The following is a 25,162-nucleotide window of genomic DNA, read 5'->3' on the forward strand; positions in this document are numbered from 1 at the left end:
TATCCCAATATATTTGTACTTTAAAAAAATAATTTACGTTTATTGGATATTGCCTAATTATCCATCTATCTATCAATCCGACGGATGGATCGATTGTTTGCGTTGGTTGTTGGGAAATGTGGTTCTTTGCAGGAACATTTTAGATTCTAAAATGGCCGACGGTCAACTACATTTCCCAGGAATCAACGCGGTATGACATTGCGTCTGGTGTCGTCAGCCGAGTGCCGGCGGCGTGTGTTCCCCTTGTCAGAGCCAGACACTCTGCTGTTTCTTGAGACTGCAAACGACATTTATTCATTTAAATCCTCATTTTGCACCAACATGACGGTAGGTGGGCGATATGAACAGTGTCGACTAACCGGCAATTCAGGATCGCCACTGTTGATTCACTAAACTTGTAAAATGTGGAGTTGTGTTACATTAACTAACTAACTAGCTAGCTAACTAAGCCAGCATAGAAAATACACCCAAGTGACCTAAAAGAAACCGAAACTATCAATTTTATTGTAATTCGCAGTTAACTAGTCACAGGGAGTTTACTCGAAGTGTGTGATTTGTGTATGTTTTTTAAAATCCAGTTCAGCCCTCAGTTAACCATGCTCTAGACTAGACCAGTGGTTCCCAACGTGGGGATCGGTCCACAAGGGTCCCTTCATGATCGTTACATTTTAGTTGACGGTTAATTGTCATGCAAATAATTGCGATTGATAAGAAGATGTTTTTTTTTTTATTCGTCACACAGCACACACACACCACAACACATGCACTCATGTGGCGACGGCGACCAACACACACACACACACACACACACGCTACAAATGGTAGCCGGTGAAACTTGTTCTCTGCTTTTAACTCATCCCGGCTTGTCCTTCCTCGAGGGGGCAGCCAGGAGCAGTAGGCAGCATACAGTGACACGCCTGGGAAACAATTCCAAAGGTCCATGACTGGTCAGACGACGGTCTTTTGCGTCATTTTGATGGGGGTCCACATCAACGTTATATGGAGGAAACCCCATGTGAGCACGGGGATAACATGCAAACTCCACGCCGGGAGATAGACGGGAATGACACCCAGGACCTTCTTGCTGTGAAGCAGCAGTGCAAGCACTGTGCCTCCGTGCTTATATACCGTAACAATATATTTTTTTTCATCTCACACCAGCTATCATAGTATACGATTATAAGATGTTAATTTATACAGCCCTTAATCACAGTACAATAATAAATGGCTACCTATTGAAGAAAAGCCATTCATTGACATTGGACATCATGATAATTCAGATAGAAGTTTAATTTGTGCAACCAAATTGATGAGAACACATGGAACAACATTTGTTGTCGCAACATTTCTAACATTTGTTTAAAATGACTCCTACATTTGGATAAAAACATGATGTGGAATTTGACATGACCAAAATGATGATGATTAGCTCATAATTGCTATTAGGTGATTATGTAATAATTGTGACAGCTCTATTTTCAAGAAGTTAGCACCATTAGAGATTGTATATTTGCATGTTGTGTATGAAAGATGCAAATAAATCTTATTACATATCTAACAATAAAATTCTGGGGTTGGTTACCTAATGTGTTTCAAATTAAGGGTCCTTGGTATGAGAAATGTATGAAAACTATTCTAGGTTAGGTTTGCTATTAAAGCTTTTTTGTTTCTATTTTGTTTTGTCGTATTCAAGGAACGAAAAGGGACAGCAAAGTTGGACTATCTGAGGAAGATTGAGCAAGAAATCCAGCAGAAATGGGAAAAGGAGAGGGCCTTTGACTGTGATGCGCCAACGACAATTGGGGAAAGCACCAAGTAAGTGGCTGTCACTCTCGCCTTCATTTGTTATGATATAGACTTGACTGAAGTCATATCTTAACAATCCCATTCAATCTTTCTGGCCTGAAATTCCCTGGGGGGCAGGGGGATAGAGTTTTCTGTCTTATTTTCTCTCTGAGTCGCTCTCTCTCACTTTCATATTTATTTATGAAAGCATCGGTGCAGGCATTTAACATCAGTCCTCACAGCCGGCTGTCCAGTGTGTCCATGTGGCTCTAGGCCCGTATTTATCAAGCATCTCAGAGAAGGAAATCTGAACTAACTGGCCAAAATCTTTAGTGATGCAAATTTGGTCTTACTTTTAGGCGTAGGAGTGAAGTATTTTAGTATGAGGTGTAGTAGAAGTAAAAGTACTTTCCCAGCTAAGAAAACTACTCCTCTCTCCACAAGGATTTAGGAGAGCTTGACAGCTGTCCTTAACCTGTTAGAAGTTTCCAGGAGATGGCTTTCAAGCACAGTCACACACATACATTCTGGGCTAGGAGAGATGTGTTGGGAAGTGATGACACCATCTTCAATAAGATTCCTTTCTGAAGAGACAAAAGTTTGTGTAACTTTGCCAAAAATAGTTTACCAGGGATGGCCCTTTTTAAGGTCCTCCATTGGGTCTAGTTATATAGAAGGTGTATAACAGAAGGAAAAAAAAAAACCCTTGGGCGTCTCACATTCTATGCATTGTTCATTTTCTGTTCCAGCAAAAACAAGTACTTTGTCACCTTCCCCTACCCTTACATGAATGGAAGATTGCACCTTGGCCACACATTCAGTCTGTCAAAATGTGAGGTAAGGTTGCAAAGTCTACTTAACTTCACAACCACAATGAGCTGCCATGTAGACCAGAAAAATATGACAAACCTTGTCGACACAGTAAACAGCCATTCATGATTTAAGTTTAATCTCAGCGTTCCACACATACATAGACACACCAAAACCAGACAAAACAGAAATAACTACCCATATAGATACAAAAATTGTAATTATGTAAAAACTATCTACAGTATACTTTTTATTTGTTTGTTTTTAAATGTCAACTGTTTATACATTTACACTTTATTCTTTTACAGTTTGCTGTCGGGTACCAGCGGTTGAAGGGAAAGCAATGTCTTTTCCCATTTGGACTGCACTGCACAGGAATGCCCATCAAGGTGAGCCCTCATAGGGGTGTGATGTAAGCAATGTATGTTAAATTATGAAATGGTTAACTTCTAAGCAATCTATAGTATTTGCCATCCTTGCAGTAAATGTATAAAGTAAATTGAATCATTTATTTGCCATTCCTAACAAGATTACTTTATCAAATTAAAATGTCAAAATAATCCTAAAGGTACCAAATAATACATATTAATTATGAATGTGGAAATATGTATCATGAATATAAGATCAGAAGTCCTTTGATCAAACAGTTCATTGCTATCTGTTGGATATAATTGTATGTCAGTCAAACACATTTGAATCGTGTGAATTTCTTTTCAAAACAGGCGTGTGCAGACAAGTTGAAGAGAGAGATGGAGCTTTATGGGAATCCTCCGCAGTTCCCGGATGAAGAGGAGGAGGAAGAGGAGGAGAAGTCCAAAGTGTTGGATGAATTCATCATCAAGGACAAAGCAAAGGGCAAGAAGGTCAGACTCTGAGCAAAGAAGCTGATTGCTTGTGTGCGTGTTTGAGATAAAGGCTGAAAGTATACGGACACAGTACCTGAGAGCTGGGTTTGAATCCCAGCTCAGCTCCTTTGTGGAGGTTGCATCTTCTCTGTGAAGGTTTGCTCCAAAAGGTCACAGTGATTTAGCCCCCTTGACTTTCAGGCAGTCTGTGTATGTGTATGTGTGTGTGTCACCTGATCCAGTGGTTGAATATGCTTCTCAGCTCTAACATGTTTAGCCTTTGTGCATTTCACTTCTCAAAATTCTACCCTTGTCCACCTCTAGAGCAAAGCAGCAGCAAAGTCTGGCACCTCCAAATTCCAGTGGGACATCATGAGGTCTTTGGGTCTGAGTGACAGTGAGATTATCCTCTTTGCCAACGCTGAACACTGGCTGGAGTACTTTCCTCCCCTGGCAGTCAAGGACCTCAAGCTGATGGGAGTTAAGGTAAACAGAAAAACAACATTGCAATGGTCAGACTCATGGTAAAATAATCTTTCATTGTTTTGAGATTTTGTTTTATAGACCAGAACTATATATTATCTGTATTTTACACATTTGTTATTTTTGTATGTCGGAGTGATACGGTTAGCCTTAGGGTTTATTCAGGAGAGCCCAGAATTAAGCATTTTTTGGGCCCCTATCAATTAAATGCTACAGTTGTGCTACAGTGTTTTGCTTAATTGTGTCCTTCCTCCCCTCCCACTCAAACCGTGTTCTGCTGATGTATCTTCACAGGTCGATTGGAGGCGTTCATTCATTACAACAGATGTGAATCCCTTCTATGACTCCTTTGTCAAGTGGCAGTTTATCACTCTGAAGGAGAGGAAGAAGATCAAGTTTGGCAAAAGGTGAGGTTGTAACTAACAGGAGGGAAAAGCAATAAAATCTGTCATGTCATAATTGTAATTTCCATCTTTGAATGAAAATAATATTTAAAGATATTTTGTCTGCAAAGGGTATTACTGAACTTATAATCGGTGTTCCTGCTCCTATAAAATTGATTTACTGTAGTTTAGAACATGGCATTGGAGCTGTAGAACTTGTGATTTTAATTACATTATTTGGTAACTATCCTTGGATTGTTGCAGATACACCATCTACTCTCCCAAGGATGGACAGCCTTGCATGGACCACGACAGGCAGACGGGAGAGGTACAGATAGTTTCCTCAAACCTTGTATTCATTCAATGTAATCAGATTGTGTCATTTAACAATGACATAACGACAGCATTGTGTAGTCATTTTTCTCAGATATTGCCTTACCAGACAACTAACTGATATTTCCCCTCATTTCTAGGGAGTTGGACCCCAGGAATACACTCTCGTCAAGATGAAGATTGTGGAACCGTACCCAGCGAAGTTCAAGTCTAAAGTCTTCTATAGCAGGTTAAACATTTTTTTTTATATTGTGGGTAAATTACCAAACCATACCAAATTCAGTCACAACAAAACATGCATCCATATTGTTTTCATATTTTAACTACAACAAAGACCACTGAGTTGTTTTTAATAACATAAACAAAACCCAGGTGTCCTATATTGGTAGAGATCAAAGTCAGTCAATTGAACAAATGCTAACAGTTCAACAACAAACTCTTAAAGTGACTTTTCTGTGTTATCCCTCAGTGCCTTGAAGGGGAAGAACATCTTCCTGGTGGCAGCCACTCTGAGGCCCGAGACCATGTTTGGCCAGACTAACTGCTGGGTGAGACCGGACATGAAGTACATTGCATTCGACACAGCCAGCGGAGACATCTTCATCAGCACCAGGAGATCTGCCAGGAACATGTCTTTCCAGGGCTTTACCAAGGAGAACGGAATTGTACCTGTGGTGATGGAGATAATTGGACAGGTACTGCTTTATTGTGTGTGTTTGTGGGGGTGGAGGTGGGGGGAATACACTTGAGAATTGTGATTCTCTCTTCACCAATACTGATTTCAATATTTAATTTGGGGATGATGAACACAGTTGGGAAAGTTAGTCCTTTGCTTGGTTGTTAGACTAAACATTACTAAGTTTCATGTATCCTTCAGGATCATCATCCGTTAAGACCCATGACAAACTTAACTCAAAAGAAATTATTTGTACGTGTAGGTTTAAATCAGTTTATAGCAGCTCAGTCTTCCTGTAGTGGAAAGTTACTAATTGGATCATTGTCACTTCGTTTTTATTTCACAAGGCAAAGGCTAAATCAAGTTTGGTAATAATTAACAAAATCATCTATAAATGTAATTTTAATGTCCAAATTGGTTAGGGCAAATTAAGATGTACTTTAGAATTTTAGAAGGTGAGAAAGAGGGCTGTGGTGTGGGTAACTAATAATGCTTTCTCTCTCTCTTCCTCTCCTTCTCTTTCTCTCTCTAGGATATTCTAGGCTGTGCCTTGAGCGCCCCACTGACCTCCTACAAGACAATTTATGCTCTGCCCATGCTCACCATTAAGGAGGACAAAGGTACAAGTAAATCGTCTCGAAAAGACACTAAAATAATCGAAAGAAACTATGAGAAATAGTCACATGAAATTTGTTTGGAGTTTCTTTGCACTGTGGATGAGTCAGAACAAGAAGAATTAAAGAAAACTCCAATAATTAGGAAAATACATACTAAATAGTTAAAGACATTTGCAGTGACTTGTCTCCCAACTGAATATTATGTTATGTCTTTTATTTTACATGTTAATATTATTTGTTCAATTATCATGATCATAGTATCAAACTTGTACATTGGGAGCCCTTTTCAAAGTACTAGATCATGGTCTGTGTACAGTTTGAGGCTCAAATCTGAGAAGGACAGATATATCTTCTGATGTTGAACAGAAAGGATATGAACAGCGTGTGTACACGTGCACAGAACATGTTGGACACAACCCGTCTTTGCATCTTGGTCGCCTATCACAAAAAGCCATTTATAAGCCAATATGTTTTTGTTTAGAATTGTGTATTGTCCAAAAATGAGAATGCGTGGTCAAAATAAATCCATAATATATCAAATACATCTGTGCTTCTCATCATGAATGGAAATCTGAAGTTGCATGTTTTATTTTCCCCTCTCTCTTTCTTTGCTCTGCATTCCAGGTACTGGGGTGGTGACCAGTGTACCCTCTGATGCTCCTGATGACATTGCTGCTCTCAGGGACCTCAAGAAGAAACAGGTGAGCTTACTTCAGGGTGTTAAAACGGAAATAATTAAACTTTAAGGAGAAGTAGACAACTTTTCTGCTTTAACTTATCATTATGAACTTAATGTTAATTGCACAGTGTAATGGCTATAGAATAATGACACCATCTGCATTTAGTTTGCTTCTCTATAAGCCTCCATATCACTATCCATTCAGGCTGCCACTGGGTACAATCTCCCAGGAAAATGATCTATTTACGACAGTGCATCACAGGAAGTGTGTCAACCAATGCGCAACCATAAGCAGAAAAGGCAGCCGGTGGAGCAATCTACTCCAGGTATTAGATCATAACCCCTTGAGTATAAAAACGAGTCATTGTAATCAGTTGAGAAATATAAATGCTATCGTGCTTTTTATCCAGATAAATCGCAGCACCCCTGTTTACTTGTATTTGTTTACAGGCCAGTCTTGCCCGTTCCAATATGGCAGCAATGTTGACGTATCGCAGCAACGAGCCGAAGCAGTTATTGTGACATCTATGTATATATGTCTATGATTGCGCAACCAAAATAAATAAAATTAAACTAAAATTGTCCTCTTAGGAGCGCTCTGAGCGATGGTAAAAAGATCCGGTTGTTTTTGCGACAGTGGCGCAAAAGTTGTCTATTGCCCCTTTTAAAATGTATTAATAGTGAAGTAGAATTAAAATGCCCAGACAAATTCAACGTATACTTGACCATTTGTTTACTCAGAAACCTTCAACCTATTTACCTATGCAACATAATGCTCTTTTATTTTTTATTCTGTTTTATTCTGTTATTATTATTTCTGGCGATATTGGCGCCGCCGCTTGCGGTTGCCTACGACGGCGCTCCGGTCGACTTCGCACATTTTATCATTTTTTCAGTTTTTTCATCATAATGTCCGCCAAAAAAGCATCGGCAGTTATCTCTTACGGCAACGATGCACTCGTGGATACAAAAACTTCCCTAAAAGAACAACTTTGGGACTTTTTATCTTTGGAACTAGAGTGGCCGACAGGCGGCATTTGGGTCAGAATGAGGACGCAACCTTACCGTCCACCTCTGCCAAGCATCCTTCTTGCCAACGTCCAGTCTCTGGAGAACAAGATGGATGAACTTCGAGTGAGGATTAAATTCCAACGGGACAACAAGAAACTGTTGCGTCCTCTGCCTGAATGAGACATGGCTGAACCCAGTGGTGTCGTATGAAGCCATTCATCCAGCTGAGTCCTTCTCCGTGTTCCCCAACAACACTTAAGTCTCTCTCCTGCTCGCCGAACCTGGAACAGCTGACAATCTTATGCCGTCCATTTTATCTCCCCCGGGAATTCAGCACGGTCATCATTACAGCCGTTAATATTCCACCGCAAGCGGACACCGACACAGCACTGTCGGACCTGTATGATGTGTTGTGCGGATTTCAAAACAAACATCCCCACGCGGCTGTGGTGGTGACTGGAGACTTTAACAGGGGGAACCTTAAAAAAGTTCTGCCTTATTTCTACCAACACATCACGTGTGCCACCAGGGGAGATAGAACTTTGGACCATTGTTACACACTGACAAGAACGGGCACAAGACCGTCTCGCTCCCTGCTTTCGGGAAATAAGATCACGCCACGATTTAACTGGGTCCCGTTTACAGGCCTCTGATCGCACCAGAATTGGTGGTGACGAGGGAAGTGAAGCGGTGGACGGACCAATCAGGCTGCGCTTCAGGATGCTCTGACTGACGTCGACTGGGACATGTTCCAGTCAAGTTCAAGCGATGTCAGCGAGTTTACTGATGTAGCGGTGAGCTTTGTGGCTATGTTAGCGGACAGCATTGTTCCCACGGTGAAAGTTCGGATATTTGCAAACCAGAAACCGTGGGTCGATAAATCCATCCGCTTCGCTCTGAATGCTCGCACGGCCGCTTACAATGACGGTCTTGTATCCGGAAATATGGACAATTACAAAGAGGCGTCATACAATCTAGGGAGGGCGGTGAAGGACGCTAAATGGACGTACAGAGACTGTGGAGCTACAGATGGAGCAATGGGACACCAGACACTTGTGGCAGGGGCTGCAGACTATAACAAACTACAAGAGCAGCTTCTCCCCAGCCACGAGTGTGGACACCTCCCTCGCCAACGAACTGAACTCCTTTTATGCGTGGTTTGAGTCTGGCAACAGCACCGCTGGCTCGCCGGCTAATTGGAGTTACACCACTGGGGAAAAGCGCACACTCTCAGTGTCCGAGCATGACGTCATGAGGGCTCTGATGCGGGTGAGCACCAGGAAAGCTGCAGGCGCAGATGGCATATCTGGACGAGTACTGAAGACCTGTGCTAACCAGCTAGCCCCGTCTTCACTACAATATTCAACATCCCTCTGGCTGAATCAGTGGTCCCATCCTGCTTCAAGAGGTCCACCGTCATTCCTGTCCCGAAGATCGCCTCTCCAACCTGCCTGAATGACTACCTTCAGGTGAGGTGGCGCTCACCTCGGTGGTCATGAAGTGTTTCGAGAGGCTGATTAAGGATTATATCTGCGCCTCCCTCCCCCACACCTTGGACCCGTTGCAGTTTGCGTACCAGCACAACAGTTCTACGGATGACGTGGTCTCCCAGGTACTGCACACCACGCTCACGCACCTGGTTGGCCAGAAGGGGGCCTATGTGAGATTGCTGTTCATCGATTATAGTTCAGCTTTCAATACCATAGTCCCCTCCAGACTGGCTGTCAAGCTGAAGGAGCTTGGACTGAATACTCCACTGTGTGCCTGGATCCTGGACTTCCTCAGCCCAGCCCCAGGTGGTTAGGGTGGGGATGCACATGTCCAGCTCCCTAACTCTTAACACAGGATCCCCCCAGGGCTGCGTCCTCAGCCCCCTACTTTACTCCCTGTACACACATGACTGTGTGGCCAGGTCCAGCTCCAACACCATCATTAAGTTTGCTGACGACACCGTTGTCGTGGGCCTGATCACCAGCGACTATGAGAAGGCCTGCTGCGAAGAGGTGGCTGAACTGTCACTCTGGTGCCAGGACAACAGCCTACACCTGAAGGTCAGCAAAACTAAGGAGCTGATTATGGACTTTAGGCGTTGTTTACAACCGAGGACGGAGGCACCCTTGGTGATTAATGGGACTTCTGTCGACAGGGTGAGCAGCATCAAGTACCTGGGAGTCCACATCACAGAGGTTTTAACATGGACTTTACAAACAGACACTCTGGTGAGAGAGGCAAGGCAGCGTCTTTACCACCTCAGGCAGCTGAGGAAATTCCGGATCTCGGTGAGGATCCTCAAGTCCTTCTACTGTGGAGCAGTGGAGAGCATCCTGACAGGCAACATCACTGCCTGGTTTGGGAACTGTACTGCTCAGGACAGGCGGGCCCTGCAGAGAGTGGTGCGTTCAGCCGAACGTACTACTGGAACTACACTCCCCTCCCTGCAGGACTTATACACCAGAAGGTGTAGTAGCAGAGACCGCAGGATCATGAAGGATACTCATCACCCCAACAACAGCTGTTCCAGCTTCTGCGGTCAGGCAAGCGCCTCGGCAGTCACACAGCTAGAACAGAGAGACTGAGACTTGAGTTTTTTCCCCGCAAGCCATGAGAACTGTCAATGCTGACCTCACCAGGGGTTCTCACTGGGCCACACACATAGGCTCCACTACCTTACTGTACTCTATGTAGCATACTGTACTACATACTGTGTCAGTGTTCTGGGTTGTCCGGTATTACTGTATTGCTGCGCCGTACTGTTGTCTACTGTGCTGTATATCTCACAAACACTACCTCACTTTATTCACATGCCACTTTAATGCACATATCTGTATATACATAAATAGCCTATCCCATATACATAAGCCTATTCCCTTTATCTATTCTGTACCCCCACCCTGCATGACCCTTGAGTTCTTATTTTATTTTATTTTATTCTATATATTTTTATTTTATTCTATCTCATTCGACTTACTGCATTACGTTTTAGGAATCAGTTAGTTAGTCAAGTAGAAATTATTTTCTAGGTAGCTACTGTGGACATAGGACATTCTGTCAGTCAGGACATATTGTGTGTAAACACCGGGTGCGTTGCATTGACATTTCACTGCATATACATATGAAAGTATGTATCATGTGAAGAATAAACCTCTTGAATCTTATTGTCTTGATCTTGTCTTCAAAAGGCCCTGAGAGAAAAGTATGGAATCCAGGACATGATGGTGCTTCCGTTTGAGCCGGTAAGCTGATATCCTGAAGTTGTCTTGATTTTTAGTCTGGTTTTCAGTCCTGCTTGTGTTAATCCATTGTTTGTTATTTTTGATTTAAAGACACATCTATTTACACTCTTGAAATGCATTGACAAATAAGTTACATATTTGCATTTATTTCAATTTCAATTAACTGTGCAGCCAAACCTATGTTTATTTAAAATCCTTGTTTACTGAACCTGTTTGCTTTACTTCTTGCTCACAAATCATATTCGCTTATGAAAATAGACTTGAATATATGCATTCATCATTTAAAGTCTTCATATATGCAGACATTCATGGCGATCAAATCTGATTCTCATTCTGTCATCCAAAATTTAGATACTCAAGTGGAATTTGGAGCTTCAAACTGCATTGACATGTTTGTGTGTGTTGACGTTTACCCCAGGTTCCCATTATTGATATCCCAGGCTATGGGAACCTCTCTGCTCCACTGGTATGTGATGAGCTGAAAATCAACAGCCAGAACGATAGAGAGAAATTGGCTGAGGCCAAAGAGAAGGTCTACCTGAAGGGGTTCTATGAAGGGGTGAGTCACGACCCCTCCACTGTAGCTATTCTATACAGGGTTTCCCCCACAAAAGTTGTTTGCCCCGGTGGTGGTGGTGATGGTAAGAGAGTGATGCTTAGAGTGTCCCGGTTACGCACGGTACTTTTTTTGTTTTGTTCAATAAAGAAATTCAATAAAATACTTATAAAATAAAAACACCATATTTTATTTGCTTTATTATAGGAATGGGACACTCAAATTGCACATTGCGCCCTGATCGCTCCCTTTGTGTGTCCTCGACAAAGTGCCCAAAACGTACTTGTGTTTTTGATCAATAATATCATATTATTTTCGACGGCTTTAATGCATGATCGAAATGACAGATGAATAGACCGGGGCAATTTTTTTTATTATTCTTTTTATTTAAAAAAATAAAATAAATTTAGATCAGAGCTGTTTTGGAGGGGTTTTTTTTCTTAAGAACTAACCCCATTTGCCCTTCACACACACACACACACACACACACACACACACACACACACACACACACACACACACACACACACACACACACATATCGAACCCAGGAGACTGAGCATTTATACAGTCTTCTTGCAGAGGAGAAGCCGGGGAGCCGCTGGGATGGAGGTCAGCAGATGTCAAGACATCCCTGCATAGATCATGCTGAGATGACAGTTTCATTGATGGGGCAGTTTTCGTTGAGACTGACCATATGTTGATGTTTTCGTACTTTACTATCGAGACATGTTGCCTTCCTCCTCTTTACATTAAGACAAAGAAGTGATTAGTTTCTTTTTTTAAGATATGAACTCTTACTTAGCCTTGAGAAGAAGAACAGAGTACACATATATCGTACAAGAATGTAAGAGAAAAAAACAGCAATAAAATGAACTCTGCTTAGCCTACAGAAAGAGAGCAGAGGACATATACGTAACAAAGTTTTTGTGAAAGGCACAGTAATATATATAGAAATACAAAATTCTTATAACACAACCCAACGGGATTTTTAAAACATCCTGCGCAGGATCATGTTTTGATTCAGGGTGTGCACGGTCAATTTGAGAGAGAGTGAGAATAAATGTACTGTGGGCTTTAATGAAATAAGATTTTAACCATTTAAAAAAGTAAACAAAGTAAAAAATCAATATTTGGCGGTCAATTGTGATATTTTGATTAAAAATACATGAAAAAAAAAAAATATGCTGAGGCCTGGTGGGGGGGTCAACTCAAGCCCGGCGTGCAATACACTGGGGGAAACCCTGCTAGAGATTATTGATTGATTGTGGTTTATTTAACATATTTTGGTGGGGGAAAAAACATTATTAAAATGTTTTTGTTCAATATATAACGTTTGATAGTTTAAAATATGGGTGGAGATGGTCTTTAAAGTTCGCTGTATTAGCAGAGCAGTAAACTTTGAAGAAGGATCAGTGGATAATTAATTTGTGTTGTGTTTAATTTATCTAACAGGGTGGCTTCAGTATTTTGGCTTTAACAACAGTTTTCTTTGTCTTAACTAACCTGAACATTTTGAAGCTGGACTGAGACAACCTGATAAAATAAATCAAGTGGAACACAGATGGCGTGCCACCCATTGATGCTTTGTAGTACACTTCAAAGTCTGCTGTGTTTTGAGTTTGGGTGTCCCGGTTTGTGCAAGCCCTCGGTGCAAACCCATCATCGGTTCACTGACCTGCTGTTTTCAACTCGTCCAAATATCACACAGTTGTCTTATGGGTGATTGGCCTGGTGGCAGAGTTCCACTTTGTTTCCAGGTTAATTTTGTCCCTGTGTCATCATAAATACAGTGTTCATCCACCGGTTATATTTCATTGAATTCTTTCTTCTTTTTAACTATACTGCTGACTTAAGCTGTGCTCTGAACGTGTGTATCCAGATGGCTTATGTGTATATTCAATTTTACTCATTATGTTACTCTCTGTCAGATAATGCTGGTGGACGGCTTCAAAGGGCAAAAGGTCCAGGAGGTGAAGAAACCCATCCAGAAGATGATGGTTGAGAAGGTACACACCCATGCATTCAGTTCTGTTTTTCAAATTCTTTTTGAATAATCATCTTAAGAGTTGTGCTGTCTGCTTGTTACACATCATGTCCAGCTTAACATGATCTAAGTTGACTGTGTGATATATTATGGTTTAGTGAGTGTCGGTCCCTCATACAGGGTGAGGCCATGATCTACATGGAGCCAGAGAAGCAGGTGATGTCCCGCTCAGCCGACGAGTGTGTAGTGGCCCTCTGTGACCAATGGTAAGTGTAGCGTTAATCTCCCTGTGTTTTTGCGATGACGTGCATTTCTACAAATACTTCCAGTTATTTTGTGTGGAGGGTGCTGGTGGTGCTGGAGAGAACAAGCAATTTTTCTTAACATTTTTAGTCTTATTGCCAATCGTGGTCAACCGATACAGGTTTTTCAATGCCGATGTTGATATTTAGAGAACGGGGTGGACAACGGCGAATATATATATATATATATATATATATATATATATATATATATATATATATATATATATATATATATATATATATATATATATATATATATATATATATTTTGCATCTAATAAAATAAAACCTTTTAATAATAATAACAAATGACATCCAAAATTGCTGAACTTAAATGAACATTTATTTAACACTTATGTTATTGTCTTCATTCTCTGCATTGCACTTATTTGAAAAAATAAATAAAAATAAAAATAAATATATATATATATGACCTAAATAAATGTCCACAGGTAATCAAAAAATGAAACTTTGCGAAACAAAAACAAAAAAAAAAAAACTTAGAGAATGAAAAGTAATGAGTTTTTTAACGAGTTAAAAAAAAATAATGTAATGATAATTGATAATAATGATAAACGTCATCTTATTAAAGTCTGGTGGGGAATTGGTCTCCCCGTTACAGAAGTGCAAGATTTATTATTTACAAGTAGTGACAAGTTTATTTACTAGTATTATAGTGGGGTGCAACGGTTCGGATCGTATCACGGTTTTGTGTCACAGATCAGATCATTTTCGGATCAGCAAAAAAAAAAGGGGGGGAGACAAATATAACTTTACTTTCCTTGTATTCTGCAAAACACTTCAAGCAATGAACTTTTGCCCACAGGCTTAAATGAAAACAACATTCAAGAAGTCTTATGTTTAAACAAAATCTTAAAATATATAAAATACTCAATACTAAATTGTTAAATGAAAGTGAAATATGAGGCACGAATGATACCATCTTCCTTTAAACATGGTAGTGAGTGAAAAAGTATCATTAGAATCGCCCCCAGTAACTCAGTCTAATTCCAGTAACCAGTACTGTGGTCAATTTCTCATGTTTATAAAAGTGAACTTACATGAAAATCGATTCAGATTTAAGTGAACTACAGTCGTTGTTGTCGAGAAATCTGCGTCTCTCACTGCACTTTTTGATTTGATTTTTGATTAAAACTGATTTAAATGTATTTTTAATTATATTTTTTTCAGCACTATCTCTGTGTGTAACGCTTTCTTTCGATTTGTAAAGAAAACAGTAGTTACTCAATAAGTTAACTTTGAGTCCAGTAACATTAAATCATTATAAATAATGTTATTTGTTTGTAGTGGAATACATATAAACAAAATATTTCATACAAGAGCCAACTCTTTTCAGTGTGTCGGACGATCCGGCTCACTGAAAAGAGACAAACTTTTCAACACACTACAATAAGTATATTTGCTCCTCTCCCATCCGCGTCCGTGTCCACTCTGTACGTTCTTCTCTAATCTGACTTTTTCTCCTAATTCTATTCATCACAGCAGCAGCATCGAACCTGATTTTGATGTTCGAAATCGACCGCTCATTTCAATCGATTTTTGATTTTTAATCAGAATGGTGACACCCCCATGAACCAATCACTGTGCTTCAGAATAAAACACACAGCAGCATCTGTCTTTTAAATTTTGCAATTGATCAGCAGTTCACATGCGTGCTGAACAATGGGGGGCAACCAAATCCCTTTCGGTCAGAGATCAACTACGATCTGTTACACCACTAGTATTTACACAAAACATCCAGTTTTCACGGAATTAAGTCCCATAGCAACAGGAAGACGGTATGACGTGGAATAGGACACACAGGTTTTTGTTTGTAACGGGATGGAACTGGACAGTCCCTTAACTCAGTTGTATTTATAATTTTATATATATATATATATATATATATATATATACAATTGTTTTATACTATTTAGGAAACAACAAATAAAAAGCAACCAATAAATAGATCTGAAATAAAAACACAGGAAAACGCCATGGGAACGCGACAGCAGCGCTGTCCCACGGACAAAAGAAACTCCACTCCAATTCTCTGAGTTAGGTTTACAATTTGCCTCAAATGCCAAGTATTTCCAAACAGCACCCCTTCTGTTTTCTTTCAGAACCGGTTGCTGAGGCTCTGCCCTTGCCATCTTTAATGAGCAAATGAGATGAGTGGTGACTGCATGAGTGAGTGAGAGGAGGCAGGGCTATGTAGATGCTGCAGCAGTGTGAGTGTCAACTCACTGTCGGAGAAAAATGATAGTGAGGAAGCGTAGCTGCTACTGGTATATCGATAGTGCGGAAAGTTAGTATTGGAACCTTTTAAAATATTCTGAATCGATATGTAGATGCAGATTATCTCAAAGTGCGCAAATATCAGCCCAATTAATCGGTTGATCGATTGATCGGCCGTCCACTAATTGTCAATGTCTTGTTGCTAATAAGTGAGGTAATATGGGAAAAATGTACAGGGTTGAGAGAATAGGAGAGAAAGATTTATATTTTTGTATTTCCTTAAAAAAAAAATATCTTTTATAGTACATGCCTCACATTCACCCATTCACACACACATTCATAAATCGATGGTGGTGGCTGCTGTGCAAGGCACACACCTGCTCATCGAGAGTAGTAAGGGGTTCAGTGTGTTGCTCAAGTACACTTTGACATGCTGCCAGGAGGAGCCGATAAGCAAACGAGGAAACCCTGTGATTACTGGAGGACCCGCTCAACCTCCTGAGCCACCTTCGCCTGCAAAATATATGAGTAGCTTTATACTGCAGTGTAATGTTTGTTGTTAATGCATGCGGGACATCTCGGGGGAGATTTCTGTTGCAGCCTCTTCGATTTATACTTATTCTGCTCATCGATCAGGTATCTGGACTACGGAGATACAGAATGGAAGCGTCAGGCCAATGAAGTCCTCAGATCTTTGGAGACGTAAGACACTGCTACTTACCTCCTTCATCCCAGCCTGCTTTGTGTGTCTTCGTCTGCAGTCGTAAAAAAACTTCATCCAGTGTTATAATGGAGTCTTAAGATGTGATGAGTTGTATGTTGTTTTTTTGACTTGTTGAAGAGTTTCTTGCTACGTTAAACATGCAGTCTCTCTTCAGCATCCATCCTGCAGTGGTGCACCATCATCGTAGCAACACTAACTCATCTAGGGAAATTTTGTAATGAACAGATAACAGCATCATTTACAATACTAGTGCATGGCTGGTCAAAATTGAAGACTTTCTAAGACATTTGAATGGCACAGTTTAACAAAATGTCAATAATTCAGTCCTTTGCATGCCTGTCCAAAATGGAAGACTTTCTAATGCATGCCCTTTCAAAATGTAAGACATTTTAATGGCACAGTTGAACAAAATGTCAATAATTCAGTCCTGTGTTCCACAGTGGAAGATGAAACTGCTGATTTGAGACATACACCGTGGAATGACACTCTTTGTGACTGTCACAGAGCCCTGAAGCTTGCTCGCTGTTCGCTGTTTATTGAAAGTTTATTAATATTACGCGTGTCCAAATTCCACCAAATTCATCATTGTCCATGTTTGGGTCCCCAGCAATATACCCGCTAAGTGTGATGTATATCGGCTAAATGGTTGTTGAGATCATCGAAGGACATACAGACAGATTTCTCCCATTATAGTGGGATTAGATATTGTCATATACAGTGGGGCAAAAAAGTATTTAGTCAGCCACCAATTGTGCAAGTTCTCCCACTTAAAAAGATGAGAGAGGTCTGTTATTTGCATCATAGGTATACCTCAACTATGAGAGACAAAATGAGGAAAAAAATAATCCAGAAAATCACATTGTCTGATTTTTAAAGAATTTATTTGCAAATTATGGTGGTAAATAAGTATTTGGTCAATAACAAAAGTTAATCTCAATACTTTGTTATATACCCTTTGTTTGCAATGACAGAGGTCAAACGTTTTCTGTAAGTCTTCACAAGGTTTTCACACACTGTTGCTGGTATTTTGGCCCATTCCTCCATGCAGATCTCCTCTAGAGCAGTGATGTTTTGGGGCTGTCGCTGGGCAACACAGACTTTCAACTCCCTCCAAAGATTTTCTATGGGGTTGAGATCTGGAGACTGGCTAGGCCACTCCAGGACCTTGAAATGCTTCTTACGAAGCTACTCCTTCGTTGCCCGGGCGGTGTGTTTGGGATCATTGTCATGCTGAAAGACCCAGCCACGTTTCATCATCAATGACCTTGCTGATGGAAGGATGTTTCCACTCAAAATCTCACGATACATGGCCCCATTCGTTCTTTCCTTTACACGGATCAGTCGTCCTGGTCCCTTTGCAGAAAAAAGCATGACGTTTCCACCCCCATGCTTCACAGTAGGTATGGTGTTATTTGGATGCAACTCAGCTTTCTTTCTCCTCCAAACACGACAAGTTGAGTTTTTACCAAAAAGTTCTATTTTGGTTTCATCTGACCATTTGACATTCTCCCAATACTCTTCTGGATCATCCAAATGCTCTCTAGCAAACTTCAGACGGGCCTGGACATGTACTGGCAGCAGGAGGACACGTCTGGCACTGCAGGATTTGAGTCCCTGGCAGCGTAGTGTGTTACTGATGGTAGCCTTTGTTACTTTGGTCCCAGCTCTCTGCAGGTCATTCACTAGGTCCCCCCGTGTGGTTCTGGGATGTTTGCTCACCGTTCTTGTGATCATTTTGACCCCACGGGGTGAGATCTTGCGTGGAGCCCCAGATCGAGGGAGATTATCAGTGGTCTTGTATGTCTTCCATTTTCTAATAATTGCTCCCACAGTTGATTTCTTCACAACAAGCTGCTTACCTATTGCAGATTCAGTCTTTCCAGCCTGGTGCAGGTCTACAATTTTGTTTCTGGTGTCCTTTGACAGCTCTTTGGTCTTGGCCATAGTGGAGTTTGGAGTGTGACTGTTTGAGGTAGTGGACAGGTGTCTTTTATACTGATAACGAGTTCAAACAGGTGCCATTAATACAGGTACCGAGTGGAGGACAGAGGAGCCCCTTAAAGAAAAAGTTACAGGTCTGTGAAAGCCAGAAATCTAGCTTTTTGTAGGTGACCAAATACTTATTTTACCGAGGAATTTACCAATTAATTCATTAAAAATCCTACAATGTGATTTCCTGGATTCTTTCCCCCCATTCTGTCCCTCTCAGTCAAGTGTACCTATGATGAATTACAGGCCTCTCTCATCTTTGTAAGTGGGAGAACTTGCACAATTGGTGGCTGACTAAATACTTTTTTGCCCCACTGTAGCTGTACATTTCCCTTCTTTATTTAACACTGACTATACAGCAAATTGCCCCTCAGGGTTATTCACTACTATACTAGTCCTACACTATAATTAATTATAGTCCAATTTGCAAAGTGTGTGTAACTCTCTGTATGTGCCTGCACTGTGTGTTTGGATTGGATAGATTCTGCGAAGAGACAAGAAAGAACTTTGAAGCGACTCTGGCCTGGCTCCAGGAGCACGCCTGCTCCCGCACCTACGGCCTCGGTGAGTGAGCGCGTCTGATTTGAGCTTTTGAGTAGTAAAGTGCATATTAAGCATGCTCTCATCAGGGTGTGAACATGTGTGTGCATGATCACTTAACGACCCAGGGAAAACAGGTGATGCATGTTTCATGGAGTGAAGTTAGGGAGAGATTGGAGAGAGGTCACGTGGTATATCAATGGAATTCTTTATGTTCTCTTTCAGAGGGTGTTTTGTGTGCATTTTGAGCGAGTGATTTATAGTGTTTTAGTACAATGGAGTTGCTTAATTTAAGACCATTTTATAGTTGTATAGGATAATAGGTTATTTTTCCTGAAAGTAATGAGAGTTCAGTAGATAAAAATGGTTAAAAAATCCCGAGCATAATACAGATATACATAGGTCTGGAACTGCAAACATCCAGATGTTTGCAGTTCCAGACCTTAGAATTAACAATATGTGTGGCATGTTAAGTGCACATCCAGTTCTCCACATGATTGTTGTTCAAATTGTCCACCACCAACAATAAAAACAAATGAATAAATAAAATGTACCCCTTTTCCTCGAACTTGCAATGCAACAATATTGCACAGTCCAGATAATATAGTATACAATTATAATACCAACCAGTATGATTGATATTACCAATTTTGGTCGTAAAGGAAAACTCTTTTCTTTACCGTAGCCTTATTTTACGAATATTGGGAGTCAACCTGAGTAATCAGTCGTTACCATGTTTTTTGGCAAACACAATTGCCCCATTGTACTATATATTGCAGCTCGATAATTTAAAAGATTGTGTTGCCAATCACTAAGGTTGACTTCCAATGATCCAAAAAATAAGGTTTAGGTTTAAAATGAATCTCTGTGGTCTCTGTTTAAACAGAGATTGGTTTCACCACAACAGCATATGAATTGTACATTCAGCTCATTTCATGCTTGTGGTCTGTAGATGGAGACAGAGAACCAGTAATAGATCAGCTTCCAACTGTTTTTCTAAAATCAAATAGAAATAGACAGAAAAGCCTCTCAGGGATGAACATGTTCCCAGGCTGCGCTGAAACTCCATTTTCATTTATCGCAGTATATTTCTGCTGTTTGCTAGTGGCCATGTGAATGTCAAAGACAATAATGTGTAACCCATTGACAGAAAGGTCTGTATAGGCATTAAAACTTTATTGAAGGAAATAATTGGACTTTTTTGTATACAATGTTAGTTTTTATGAAATGTTAAATTCTTTAAAGGAATCCCAAAATACATACGTATAAATAAATTAATAGATAAAGTAAAGTCTCAGTTAGTGGAGTAAAAAAATCGATCCGCTAATTAAACATGCCTAGTTAGGTTTCACTGGCCACGGTGATGTAGCCAACTTGAAGTACAATCGACCCAAAAAAAAGATAAATCCCCTTCTTTAAAGCAGGATGACTAATTTATGTCTTGGTTCATGTTTACATTTTTATCATCTGAGGGTACATGTGTGTTCTATGTGAACCTGTTTGCCTCTCAGATTTTGTGTGTGTGTGCTGGTTGATAATGTTTGTGTTTTCGTGTGTGGCTGTGCCAATCACCGGGATGGTGTGTAAGTGTGCGCTTTTGCTGGTTGCTATAGGAACACGGCTGCCGTGGGACCAGCAGTGGCTGATTGAGTCGCTATCAGACTCTACCATCTACATGGCCTACTACACTGTAGCCCATCTCCTTCAGGGAGGCGTACTGAACGGCCAGGGAGCCTCACCGCTGGGCATCAAGTATGCACACACTCCACAGTCGAGTCACATTTATTTGTACAGGCCTTTATCCCACATTCAGTCTCAAAGGGCTTCACAGGCCTCCACTCAAAAGAACAGATTGACAGCAAAACTCTTAAAAATAAGTGATTAAAAAATAGGGATCCCTCCCCTTCCAGGATCACTAGAGTAATAGCTGGTAAGTCGGCAAATATGCATGTAAAAACTACAGGACATAGGGAGAGCCACCTTGAGTCATGAAATTCTACAAGGCATCTGCTGTTAAACTATTGTGTTGCCTCATAGCTCCCGGCAAAGTCAGAGTGATGATCTAGGAGCATGTGCACATGCTTGTGCACAGGCATAAGCACAAATGCATACACAGCATAGATGGGCATAAGTACAAACAATCATCCCCACCATCAGCACCCCACAGACCCGATGGACACTTGCCCATGGGAGAGAAAAGCTGGGGGGAAAAAAACAACCTATTCTCACAAGAACGTATACAAGACAGTCTCACTCCCTGCTTTCGGAAAATACGATCACGCTGCTATCTCATTGCTTCCTGTTTACAAGCCTAGCATCGTACGTGGAACATTAGTGACAGAGGACGTAAAGCGGTGGTCAGACCAATCAGAGGCCGGGATTCAGTCACTCATGCTCTGAGTGACGTCGACTGGGACATGTTCGAATCCAGTTCCAGTGACGTCAGTGAGTTTATGTAAGTAGTTATGAGCTTCGTAGCTACGTTAGCGGACAGCATCGTACCCACAGTGAAAGTTTGGATATTTCCGAACCAGAAACCGTGGGTCGATAAACCAATCCAGGCGCTCTGAATGCTCGCACGGCCGCTTACAACGAAAGGTCTTCTATCTGGAAATGTGGACAATTACAAAGTGCCGTCGTACAAAGTGCCGTGGTACAAACTGCGGAGGGCGGTGAAGGATACTAAACAAACAGGGACACAGTGGAGCTACAGAAGGAGCAATGGGACACCAGATGCTTGTGACAGGGACTGCCGGCTATGACTAAGTACAAGAGCAGCCCCTCCCCACCCACGAGTGTGGACGCCTCCCTAGCCAACGAACTGAACTATTTTATGCATGGTTTGAGGCTGGCACCAATGCCGCTAGCTCGCCAACTAATCTAAGTTACACTGCTGGAGATGTGCGCACATTCTGTGTCTGAGCATGACGTCAGGAGGGCTCTGATGCCTGTGAATACTAGGAAAGCTGCGGGTCCAGATGGCATATCTGGGCGAGTAATAAAGACCTGTGCTAGCCAGCTAGCCCCTGTGCTTACTAGGATATTCAATGCCTCCCTGGCAGAGTCGGTGGTCCCATCCTGCTTCAAGAGGTCCACCATCATCCCTGTGCCAAAGAACGCCTCTCCAGCCTGCTTGAATTACTACCCTCTGGTGGCCCTCACCTCAGTGGTCATGAAGTGCTTCGAGAGGCTGATTAAGGATAACATCTGCGCGTCCCTCTCCCGCGCCATTGACCCGCTGTAGTTTGTGCACCGGCTGACCAGATCAACAGATGACGCAGTCGCCCAGGTACTGCACACCACGCTCGCGCACCTTGTTGGCCAGAAGGGGGGCTATGTTAGATTGCTCTTCATTGACTACAGTTCAGCTTTCAATACCATACTCCCCACCAGACTGGCTGTCAAGCTGCGGGAGCTAGGACTGAACACTTTGCTGTGTGCCTGGATCCTAGACTTCCTTACAACCAGGGCCTAGGTGTTTAGGGTGGGGATGCACACGTCCAGCACCCTGAACACAGGGCTGTGTCCTCAGCCCCCTACTGTACTCCCATGACTGGCCAGGTCCAGTTCCAACACCATCATCAAGTTTGCTGACGACACTGTCATGGTGGGCCTGATAACAGATGACTACGAGAAGGCCTACCTTGAGGAGGTGGCTGACCTGTCATTCTGTTGCCAGGACAACAGCCTCCTCCTGAACGTCAGCAAAACTAAGGAACTTATTGTGGACTTTAGCAGAGGATTACAGCCAAGGATGCACGTGCCTTTGGTCATTAATGGGACTTCTGTCGACAGGGTGAGCAGCTTCAAGTACCTGGGTTCTAGTATCACGGAGGACTTAATAAGGACTATATATACACTCTAGTGAGAAAGATGAGGCAGCGTCTTTACCACTTCAGGCAGCTAAAGGAATTCAGGGTCCCAGTGAGGATCCTCAAGTCCTTCTACTCCGGAGCAGTGGAGAGCATCCTGACAGGCAACATGGTCTGCGACGTTCTTGGGAGCTGTCTGAATTGCAACTGCTCCCGTGATGATCCGGGTTTCTGCCGGGACATGCAACGCGGGGAATGCTCAAATTTGTGGGTCATTGTGTCCACAAAGGGCCAAAATAGGCCCGACACCTTTACCAGAGCGTTCAGGAGCATGTTTTTCTCCTTCTCAGATATCTGAGACAGGTTCAGCCAGAGGTGGCGCTGCATCACCACCCCATCACGCGCCCTGCATCTTGTGCTGCACCCATGGCAATCGTGAGGCAGAAGTCAGTGGCATTGCACAGTTCCACATACGTATCAGTGGTTATCTTCCCATCAAGCTTCCATAGGAGCCTGGTTTGGTAGCCTTGCAGCAGGCAGACGTTGTTCAGCAAAGCCGCAGCCTGCCGTGCTTCCTTGTAGGACTTCTCCACCAGATTCACCGTCAGCCTACACACCTTGGACGGCAGCTGAGGCTCTTTCAAGGTGAGGGGGTGGCACAGGTGGGCCGCTATCGATTCCTCCAGGGCGGTTAGCCCAATTCCGGCCCAGTGTCCAGCGTCGACCATTGGTTGAACGCCTGGATGGGGGAGCGAGTCTTCTGTGGAGCGCCCCATGACTACCTCACCTCCTTGGTAAAAACCTCCAGCACTAGAAGGGGACTCAGGTGTAGAGGCCAATCCCCAGTCTTGGTAAAGTATGCCCTGGCCAGCATGGAGGGAGCAACGGGTTTGGGATCTGCCCACGGGATCCCCAGCTTCGCCACAGCTCGCTCCAGGAGGCGCAGCAGCTCCTGGTGGAAAGGTCCCTGGGAGGGTTTGTGAGTCTCATATTGTACCTCCTCACCTGGCTACTCCTCACCTACTTCCCCCACCTTGGAGCCCCACTGGGCTGCGTGGAAGTTCCGCCACTCCTGGTGCATGGCCAACCCCTCCTGATCCACCTGGCACAGATGCTGGGGGAGCTCCAGAGAGATGGGGGAACTCCAGAGAGATGGGGGAGCGTGGCCTCGAAACAAGCCAAGCCATATATACATATCTATATATATATATATATATATATATATATATATATATATATATATATATATATATATATATATATATACTGGGGGCGGGCCTTATGATGGTTGCCGGAGTAGCCTTATCACAGCCTGTTAAGGCCAAGATGAGATTTGGTTGGTTTAAAGGGGCTTTCAGCTTTATTCAGTGGAGCTGTCTGGAGACCACTTAAGGCATAGTAACAACTCGAGTTTGACACCAAACCCTATGATCCAAGGTTCACACTATGGTGCTGCATCAAAATTGAACATTCCCGACTGTTTTAATGGAGATCAAGATCATGCTACAAAAGGAAGAAATTGCCCCAGGTCAAAAAGACTATGAAGCAATTCCGCCTAGTATTCTTGAAATTGCGAGAGAAGGTTTCACTTGGTCACTTGGAAAGAACCTGATACATTGGGCTTTGTCCCTAGATTTTGAAGACATGGAGGAACTAGCCCTGTAATATGTGCCAGTGGGTTCTCTGAATATGATCTCCATGTGAATGCTGTAGCATATAGAGCTGTTTGAGAACATATCAGCCAAACCTTGGGCTGCTTTATGGGAGAAAATGTCCCAAATTCCAGAAAATACAAGTACAAGTTCAAGTTCAAGAGATTATTTGTCACATACATACACATACGGCCGTACATATATGCAGTGAAATGTCATGACACCCGGTGATTACGCACAAGCTCTATAAGATCGAAAAATACTCAAATGTGCGTAATCGACATGCGGTGCTCACGCAGGCGGCCGCAAAGGGCGGCGCCACAATCGCGATTCTGGGCTCTATAATAGTATATTATACTATGTATGGGGCGACGGTGGTGCAGGAGCGGGTTGTCCAGTAATCAGAGGGTTCCTGGTTCGATCCCCTGTTCTTCCTGGCAGCACGTCGGAGTGTCCTTGAGCAAGACACTAAACCCTTAAGTGCTCTCGATGAGCTGGTTTGCA

General features: G+C 42.3%; 1 protein-coding gene across 1 annotated transcript in view; it reads left to right on the top strand.

Annotated features, from left to right (window-relative positions):
• The first annotated feature begins 243 nt into the window (after nt 1-243).
• lars1b (leucyl-tRNA synthetase 1b) overlaps nt 244-25,162 on the top strand; it is a 42,976-nt gene continuing 18,057 nt past the window's right edge. Inside the window, exons 1-19 of the mRNA XM_080014320.1 lie at nt 244-327; nt 1,694-1,815; nt 2,535-2,622; nt 2,904-2,984; nt 3,318-3,458; nt 3,765-3,926; nt 4,218-4,330; nt 4,571-4,634; nt 4,780-4,868; nt 5,109-5,334; nt 5,848-5,935; nt 6,557-6,633; nt 10,802-10,855; nt 11,274-11,414; nt 13,343-13,420; nt 13,579-13,664; nt 16,578-16,643; nt 19,136-19,218; nt 20,808-20,946. Coding sequence (XP_079870446.1) covers nt 322-327; nt 1,694-1,815; nt 2,535-2,622; nt 2,904-2,984; nt 3,318-3,458; nt 3,765-3,926; nt 4,218-4,330; nt 4,571-4,634; nt 4,780-4,868; nt 5,109-5,334; nt 5,848-5,935; nt 6,557-6,633; nt 10,802-10,855; nt 11,274-11,414; nt 13,343-13,420; nt 13,579-13,664; nt 16,578-16,643; nt 19,136-19,218; nt 20,808-20,946 — 1,904 coding nt within the window. The 5' untranslated portion in view covers nt 244-321. The remainder of the gene's footprint in view (nt 328-1,693; nt 1,816-2,534; nt 2,623-2,903; nt 2,985-3,317; nt 3,459-3,764; nt 3,927-4,217; nt 4,331-4,570; nt 4,635-4,779; nt 4,869-5,108; nt 5,335-5,847; nt 5,936-6,556; nt 6,634-10,801; nt 10,856-11,273; nt 11,415-13,342; nt 13,421-13,578; nt 13,665-16,577; nt 16,644-19,135; nt 19,219-20,807; nt 20,947-25,162) is intronic.

The sequence above is a fragment of the Zeus faber genome, assembly GCF_960531495.2.
Source record: "Zeus faber genome assembly, chromosome: 14".
Lineage (NCBI taxonomy): Eukaryota > Metazoa > Chordata > Actinopteri > Zeiformes > Zeidae > Zeus > Zeus faber.